The 9,721-nt window shown below is 38.9% G+C and overlaps 1 protein-coding gene across 1 annotated transcript; it reads left to right on the top strand.

The window, feature by feature from the left end:
* The first annotated feature begins 8,863 nt into the window (after positions 1-8,863).
* LOC127791653 (uncharacterized) lies at positions 8,864-9,721 on the top strand. The gene has a single exon (XM_052321630.1). It carries the CDS (start codon positions 8,864-8,866, stop codon positions 9,719-9,721), a length of 858 nt encoding a protein of 285 aa, XP_052177590.1.

Here is a 9,721-nt window from a genome sequence, read left to right as displayed (position 1 = left end):
TCCCAAAATAAACCCCCAGGTACACACAAAGCGTGAGAAGCTACAACACATCAGAATAGCATAATAAAACACATACCGGTCCTTGGGGCCCACACAAGACACACGGCACCCAAGTCCAATACCAACCTGCCGCTGCCCTGAAAGGCAACAAATATCTCCATAAGCCTGCGCGCGCGATCCCAGGCCGGTACTCTCGTCGCTCGTCCCCGTCGGTACTCCCGACAACCGAGCCATAGGCTCCCTCGGAACGGTACTCTCGTTCGAGAACTAAATACTACTAATAGCCATGCAATGCACATAAAATTCAATGGCGTAGTGAGCATCAACGTGATACAAGGCGCCCATACATTCAGGCATCAGGCCATGCTCCGCCCACATAGTAAACCACACGCCATGTATATGCCGCGCTGGATGCAACCTAACCAAGCTAGAATGTCCGTGTCCAAGCATTCTCAATAAATGAATATCCCAACATGCATTCCGTACCCATGTGCATATCAAATCATGAACAGTGATACAATGTATCTAATCATGCAGTAAATCATATACCGGCAGAGCTTGTCAGCAGTGCGTGGCACCGGTCAACGGCCAGTGACTAGGGGTGTCCACCCGACGGTCCACATCAGGGCCGAACAATAGTCTACCCCAACGTCACCAACAATCGACCCCTGCCCTACTGCTCGATAACTCTAACCGAACCATAAATAAATCCGAGAAAAACTGTAAATAAACCCGATAAAATCATAAATAAACCCGCCCGTCTAGAAACCTAATTCTCAGGCTGGTTCGGCATCATTGCCAAGGGAGTGGGGGTGGTACAAACCCCCATAAACTCACAACAAACGAAACTCTAGAAGTCTCGGATTTAATTTAAATTAAAACAAATGAATAAGAATAATAAATAAGGTTAGGAGCCGAATTAGAGTAAGGGAGATGATAAAACACAGGAAATCACAGGGTCTTTCACAGGAATTAAAGATCAGGAAGAGAAGGTTAAGAGCTTGCCTTTACACGGCCGTTCCTTGCTTTTCTTGCACACCCGTTGCGAAGTAAAATGTTCGCTGGCAATAAATAAAATCGCGACTTTAATTAAATAAATCTATCGTGTAATATAATTAATTTAGCCTTTTAAAATCCCACGTAAACGTACCACGATTAAAATCTCAACGAGTCTCATATTTATTTTAAATTAAATCACGCTAATAAGATCCTCGAAACCAGCTTAATAAATTAAATTTAAATCAAACATCTCAAAATTCTATAATTAATAAACGAATCGAAACAGACGAAGGGAAGGTATAAAATACGAGAAATCATAGAGTTTCTCACGGGAATTAAAGATTACGAGGAAAGCATTAGGAACTTGCCTGAAACTAGCTGATTCCGACCTCTCTCAAGCTCCCGAGGCAAATTAAATCATTTCCTAGCAAATAACACAACCGAAACTCAAATTAATTACTTTTAATCGCGAAAAATTTATAATTTAAACATAACATGCTTCTATTAATTTTTACCTACGTACCTGATCACTTTCCACGCCGAAATAATTCCAAAATCCCTTTATTTTTCATATTTTTCCTCTTCTTTTATTTTCTTCTTTTTCTTCTCCTTTTTTTCTTCTTCTTCTTCTCCTCTGCGCCCACTGCTCCAATGCTTTTCTTCTGCCTCTTCCTTCTTCTTCTTCCCTTCTTCTTCCTTTCTTTTTCTCCCCTGTTCTTCTCCCAGCGACCGCTGCCCCCTTCTTCTCCTCCATGGCGCGCACGCCTGTGCGCACCAGTGCCGGCCTCTGCTACTGCCTCCGCGCGCCACCGCGCACTTGCTGGCCGCTGCTGCTCGCGTCGCTCCACCCCCGCTGTTGTTGCCGCGTCGTTGCCATGGCCGAGCAAAGCTCGACCAGCCTCCCATGGCCGCCACCTCCTTCTCTCTCCCTCGTTCGATCTCTCTCTCTCTCAATCTCTCCCTTAGCCGAGCCTTCTCACTCCCTGCTCACTCTTGGCTCCCTCTGATCTCTGTCTCTCACTCTCTGCTCCTCTGCTCTTCTTTGAAAAACATGGCCACTGGCCATTCTTAAACCTCCACGCACATGCACACAAGTACAGAAATGATATCACATTAAATAATTAACTAAATTTAATCTAGGTAGATTTAATTTACACTTTTATTAATTTTGGGTTATTACATACGTGGTAGATTTTACGTATCCCTAAAGTTTGGCTAAAAGACGCCAACCATCATATATTTACAGAAAAATATTTAATATAAATTATCACTGAAATGTCAGCAATTTATTATTTTATTTTAATAGTAAAATTTTATTTAAAAGAGTTAATTTCATCATTTAACAATCAAATTTATTGAATAAAATATTATAAAAGTAAACTTATTTTTTAATTTTCTATTTTAAGAAATAATTTTTTAAAATGACAAAAGGAAGTCTTCAGTTTTTTAAAAATGGACTATTAAAATAGAAAATTAAAAATAAATTTAAAATTCAAAACTAAAAATTAAAAACACAAACGCAACTTTAGTGTTTTACAATTCAAATGTGTGAATTTTTAAGTCATAATTTTATAAACAATTTGATTATATTTGTTATTTTATATATCTTAATATTAATGTGATTATTTGCTATATATTACCACGTGGCACATTAATTTTCAATTTGGACAAATAGGTCCAAGACAATGTTAGACTAAGTCTAACTAGATAGATATTGTAAATTATTTAGATATTAAAAAACTCATGACAAATATATCTAAAATAATATTATTCTTTTCACGAGCTTAATGTATAAATATTCTAACTTATCTACTTAGTCAAGACCAATTTTTATCTCCCAATTACTCAAAGATTTGAATGTCATCGGATTCTTGAAAATGCACGTATAGATGATCGTGTATGTAGCAATATAAGTATAGCAGCAACAACTACAACTAAATGGGTTTAACTAAATAAATTATAATTCATCAATTATTATGGTGATATTTTTTTCATATCTAAAAATATCCTATCAAGTTTTATTTTTTGGTTATTTTGTTTGTCGCTTTTATTAAATGCTTGTTGTCATTCATTTACTTTTCTTATAGCAACTTTTGTTGGAATTCTAGATAAATTGACCATATATCCTCTTAATTTTGTCTATTTGGGTTAAACACTAACTGAAATTAAAATTCTCCCAATCAATATTTGATTTTTTTTAAAATTAGCCACGACACTTTTTTAAATGGACAAAGTTTAGGTGTGTTATGGCTAATTTTTTTTAAAAAATATACAAATTAATTTACCTTTTATATTAATTGCGTTATGGACCGTCCAAGCCAAATCTTGGCCCTCTCCTCTGGTCCAATCTCGGCCCCCCTCCTCAGGTCCAATCTCGGCCCTCTCCTCAGACCCATCTCGGCCTAATCTAATCTTTCCTTCAGATTCAGTTTTGGCTCAGTGCCAGCCTGCCATGACATCATTGCGACTCTCGTTGGGTATCCATGCGGCCGTCTCAGATCCCATCCTCATTAATGATGGATTTCATCCACATTAATGAGGGTCTTGTAGCCACCTACATGGGAACCTCCACAGGTGCCGAATACCCAGTCCCATCACCTGCAAGCACACGTCTCATGCATGCAGGAAGACATATCTTCTTTTTATATCAATCAGCTCTCTTCAGAGTCAAGGTATGTTCTCATCACTGACCTACTGATATATTGTCCCATTTTACTCTTTTACTTACTAGATCGTTGGAGTGCTTACAGGTGCCAGCCGCCCTTAGGATGGACCCATAGTCGGAGCCTGTGCCCCGCTTCCAATTGCCCTCTTTTGGTCAGGAAGGAACATCTGGCGCCCACCATGGGGTCCGATAAAACTTGTCTACCCTATAAACTCACTAAAAGCATTTCAAACCACTTTCCCAGCGACCACACCATGGTAAGAGCTGGAAACACCTATACCCAAAGGTCAAATGACAACCACTACCAGCTAAACACCCGCACAATTTCCTATATTGATCCATCCCCAGTCAGTCGAATAGCCAAGGCTATCAACACCATCGTTGAAGGTTTTACCAATGGAGTGTCGAGCTTGGCACGAAGTCAATACCCTCACACAATCATGACAATAGATGACACTAAGAAGAAAACGAGAAGAATGGCCTGACACCCTGCAATCTACTTCACAGATAAAGATCTCAAAGGAATGAATCTGCACCCTGACGACCCAGTAGTAATTTCGGTTGTCGTTGTAGATTTTTTGATAAAAAAAGGTTTTGGTAGACAAAGGCAGCTCAGCCGACCTATTATGCCTATCTACCCTAAGAAGAATGGGCATTCCCAAACGAAAGTGGGGACCCTTTAATGAAAGCTTGATCGGCTTCTCATGAGAGCAGGTAGAGGTTAAAGGTTACGTAGATCTGCCAACCACATTTGGGATGACCCCGCTGGTCAAGACCATCACTATTCAATACCAGGTGGTGGATTGCCAGGCGCCATACAACGTGCTTTTAGGCTGACCATATCTCAACGCTTTGGACGTGGTAGTATTGATCTCTCATCTATCCATGAAGTTCCTGGTATCTAACACCAAGGTTGGGGTCATCCGCTCTGACCAAAAGAAAGCCCGACAATGTTACCACAACAACCTCGAAACCCGGGGTCTCGAACCTGATAAGGACAGAAAGAAAACTGATGCCCCGGGTGGCAGCCAAACAGCGGACATCAATAACCAGGATCCGTGGCACCATGCGCATATGGTTGAGCTAGACCCGCCGATTAATTTTGAACTTCTCACAATGATTTATTTTGAATTCATTTATAAAGTTGACAATAAAATTCAATAATCCCAAAAATTCAGGTAAAAAGAAATGCCAAAACTCAGTTATTGTAATTATTAATTTTGAACCTTCCACGCTATTGCAATGGCTATCCATTGGGTGGAAGTTACTGCTTTTTGTGAAAGAGTAGAAGCATAGGCAAGATAAAACTAAGGGCGGGGGCGGTGGCGGTGGCTTAACCGGCTTTTTAATTTTTTAATATTATCTCTTGAATCTAAAATATTGATTTTTTTAATAAAAAAATAAGATCAACTCAGAGAAAATAAAATGGTATTTTTATAGATTAATTTTTGTATACAAGAATATAAATTATTTAAAACTAACTATTTTTCAAAAAAAATTAACTTATTTTTTAATGAGATTTTATCGATGAATGTGTGAATAATACTCCTTAGAGTTTATTTAATATATTTAGTTTTTAAGATTTAAATATTCTTATTAATTAATAGAATATTTTTAAATATAATAAAAATATTTAAATACCATAAAAAATACATTAAATGTATCTTAACGCATCAAAGAAAATCCTGGGAAAAAAAACCCTTCACATTACCGGAGAAAGTATTTGCTAATTTTACTTAGCTTCAAAGTGATGGGCCAATTCTAGTTTAGGGCCGTCGGCCTTTGTGTTAAAACCCAACGTTGCCTCATCAAAATTGAATTGTTCAAAGCAAATTAATTTAACCCAACATTTTGTAGTGTACCTTACTTCTAAAGATGTATTCTTATAACCGTAAGGTTAATATTTATACATTCATTTTTGATACTTATAAAATTATAATTATTTTTTTAATAATTAATAAGACTTCATTATAAATTATCAACTACATTTCATAAAAAGTGTTTATAATTTTTTAAAAATACACTTTTTATTATGTAAAAATGTTTAAAATTTAAAAAAAATAAAAACACTTATAATTTTTGAAAATTATTTAATAATTTATGAATAAATGTTATTAATTTCTTAAAAAAGTATCTATGATTATGTAAGTGTTAAAAGTTAGTGTATAAATAAATTAGTGTTTTATAATTGAAATGTGTGAATTTTTAAGTCATAATTTTATAAACAAATTGATTATATTTGTTATCTTATGTATCTTAATATTAATGTGATTATTTGCTATATTTTGCCACATGGCACATTAATTTTCAATTTGGCCAAATAGGTCCAAGACAATGTTAGAGTAAATCTAACTAGATAGATATTGTAGATTATTTAAACATTAAAAAACTTGTACCAAATACAAAATATAACATTTATCAATAATAATGATGATGAACATTTATTTATGAACAATGACACAAATAAAAAGGGCCAAAACAATCATTCTTAACCAAATCAATCACTTCCACCGCCTATTTTGATCCACCAAATAGGACAAATCAAAACCTTTTATCACTCAAAGAGTGGAAGGAATTAAAGTCCAAAGAGATGAAAGATTCTCAAAACAAAGGTAATAGATTGTTCTATAATTCTTCTATACATGCAATGCACCATCCATGTAACATATATTGGGTGGGGGACTCTCAATTGATGGCACACTCAACGCATTGATTGTGCCACACCCGCCATCTAATCTAGTGGTAGTTGCATATGCCCCAATATTTTTACTTGTAATGCCTCGTTAATGATGATTTAAATTAATTTTGGAGTTATTTGATTTAAAAGAAATATTAAAATAATTTATTATAATTAAATAAAAATAAATTATGATATTTTAAGGAAATAAAAAATTAAGATAATTAATTTTGTTATTTTAAGAATTTCTGAAATTAGAAAAAAAATAAAATAAATTTAATTGTGGGATTTTCAGAAGTTTTGGGCATTACTGTAATTAATATAGGGGGTGAAAGTGTGATTTATGGAAGTTAGGGGTGGCTGGTGCGAATTGCGGAAAGGCCGGAAATTCACTTTAAATATAACTGAAGTTATATATAGGTTGAAGGTGTGTGTGGGCGCAGGCGTGCGTGTGTGCGAGGCGGTCGCGGGATCGAATCGCAGGGGGGCCTGCTTGTGCGAGGGCTGATTTTTAATCAGCCAAGCGTTCCAAAACGACATCGTTTTGGGTTGAAGGTGGAGGCCGCCCCAGCGCTGCCACGTGGCCGCGTTCTGACCACTTCTTTTGGCCAATTTAAGGCCATTTTTTCACTCGATTTCAGCATCCAATTTCACATTCGAACAGTAAGAAAAATTTCAGAAAATAACAGCGAGCTCGTGTTGTGAAATTGAGAGATTTTGGGCTTCAAATCAGGATTAAATCAAGTTTAATCAGTGAATTAATTATCCAGGTATGTAAACAAGATAGTAATTAATATTTTCTGCGGTCGAAGTTTTAATTAGAGCCCAATTTTATTAATTTTGTCAAATAATTGGGATATTGCAGTTTGTATAATTTTGACTGCGTTTGGTCAAATCGAGCCTAAGGTTATCTTCGGAAAGGCAAGTTCTTTATACCCTCATTGTCGATTATTTCGATGTCAATTTATTTGACCTCCCTTCGTTGACTTCAGCTGTTAATAAGTTATGGAATTTAAAACAGTGTGTTTTAAAATTTAATTTATTAAACTGATCTCGAGGGTTTTATTCGTTGGTTGCTTAAAGGGGTTTGTGCCACCCCCAAGCCTATGGAAATGATGTCGTACTCACCCAGAGCTAGGTTCATAGCTGTTCAGGTATTATTATGGATTTTTGGTTATTTATTTGCTAGAGTGGTTGTGCAGTGGGGGCAAGGATCGGCTGCTCGGTGACGGTATGACTGTTGTACGGTCTATCTTAGGCCGTCAGCTGGTCTCTCTTAGTCACGAACTGCTGACCGGTGCGAAGCACTGCTGACTAGTTCTGCCGTTATGTGATTATAGCATGTCTGGTTATGTTTTATTCTTGTTGCATGGTTTGGAATGTATATGGGTACGGGCTACATGTTGGGATTATTATGATTTGGTTATACTTGATCACGAACATTCTAGATTGGTCAGGTTGCATCCAGCACGGGCACATGCATTGCGTGTGATTTACTATATGGGCGGAGCATAGCCTGATGCCTGGATGTATGGGTGCTTTGTATCACGTTGATACTCATTACGCCATTGCATTTTATATGCATTGCATGGTTACTGGTGGTATTTAGTTCTCGGACGGGAGTACCGTTCCGAGGGAGCCTATGGCTTTGTTGTCGGGAGTACCGGCAGGGATACGGGTGATGGGAGTATCGCCCCGGGACAGTGTGCACAGGTTTGTTGGAGATATTTGTTGCCTTTCAGGGCAACAGCAAGCTGGTATGGGACTTGGGTGCCAGGTGTTTTATGTGGGCCCCATGGACAGGTATATGTTTTTATTATGCGGCACTGTTGCATTGTTGCGTCACATGGCTTGTGTGTACATGTGGGTTTATATTTGGGGTGATCTCCTCTTCTGTTTCATTTACAGCCTTTCTTTTCATATAAACTTGCTGAGTCTTGCGACTCACCTTGTTTTCCATCATTCCAGGTAAGGGTAAAACAAAAGTCGAGGGCGAGAACTGCGCCACCTAGCAGCCAGCCTTGTCGGTAGGGTGTACAGTTAGCTGCCCCCGTTTTCTCTGATGTTTTGTTAGGAGTTTTGACTATTATTTTTTACTGTGCCCGGTTGTTTCTTGTATCTTTTATTGTTAGCACAGGTGTCTGTATATTTGTATATACTCCTTGTCTGCTGTTCCAGCAGGGTACTTGTGGGCGTGCATGTATATTGTTTTGCTTCCGTTGTTGTATTTTTCGTATGCATGCATGCCAGGGTATTTTTGTCTTATGTCTATCTCTCTTTCCTCTACGTAAGCGCTTTCGTTCGGATAGACTGGGTGGTTGGGATATCCGGGCAGGGGTGCTTACAATGTTGGTATCAGAGCGTCATTAAGTCAGTTTGGGGGACAAGTAACTGTACACCAAGGCTGTTAGGTCGAGATAGAGTATTAGTTCGTGTCCTTAATTTCGAAATGTGTTCTAATTAATTTTGGTTATGTAGGTTTCATGGACGCATGCCATGGACGAGGTCGTGGTAGACCGCCGATGCGAGGTAGAGGGCATCTTATTCCTACTCCTGAGGTACAGGCGACAGATACAGGAGATGAGAGACAGCCAGGGCCTCCGGACATGCAGGAGACATTGGCAGGTCTTCTACGGGTCGTAGATGTACTAGCGGCATCTCAGTTACGTCAGGAGCGCAGTCATGATGGTAAGACCGCTACGGCCCAGGCGTCACATTCATGTACTCCGAGAGTAGGAGACAGTTCTAGTGCCGCATTACTTAAAGATTTTATGGCCCTACATCCACTAGAGTTTAGTGGAGGCGCCGATATGATAGAGGCCGAGGATTGGCTACTGGCTGTGGAGAAGCATTTGCGATCTATAGGCTGCGCAGAGGCCCATAGGGTTCGACTGGGGACTTTCCTATTGCGAGGAGACGTCAAGCAATGGTGGGAGACCACCAGACAGCGATATGGTGATGGGGGCCCAACATGGGCACAGTTTGTCGTGGCGTTCAATGAGACTTATGTACCGGCTTGGGTCAAAGAGCAGAAGGTGTTCGAGTTTGTTGACTTACAGCAGGAGAGCAAAACAGTTACACAATACGAGACTGATTTTATGGCGTTATCTCGATATGCTCCAGAGTTAGTGACCCCTGAGTCTCGCAGAGTTAGTAAGTTTCAGAGGGGATTGCGACCAGAGATTCGTCACGCTATGGCTGGTATCGAGGCACCCGACTTCCCTACAACTGTTCAGCAGGCCCACGCAGTGGAGAGGGACCAATTGGAGGCTCGATTAGATCAGTTAGTCATGAAGGGTGCAGGGAGTAGCAGTAAGAAGAGAAAGTGGGATGCGGGTAGTAAGAGTTTTGGGCTTCCACAGTGCCGGCAGTGCGAGTAG

This window comes from Diospyros lotus, chromosome 15 (genome assembly GCF_014633365.1).
Source record: "Diospyros lotus cultivar Yz01 chromosome 15, ASM1463336v1, whole genome shotgun sequence".
Taxonomy (NCBI): domain Eukaryota; kingdom Viridiplantae; phylum Streptophyta; class Magnoliopsida; order Ericales; family Ebenaceae; genus Diospyros; species Diospyros lotus.
This window is presented reverse-complemented; position numbering and strand designations above follow the sequence as displayed.

What these genes read in the sequence shown, in the direction of transcription:
- LOC127791653 (XM_052321630.1), top strand. Translation starts at nt 8,864, where the DNA reads ATGCGAGGTAGAGGGCATCTTATTCCTACTCCTGAGGTACAGGCGACA.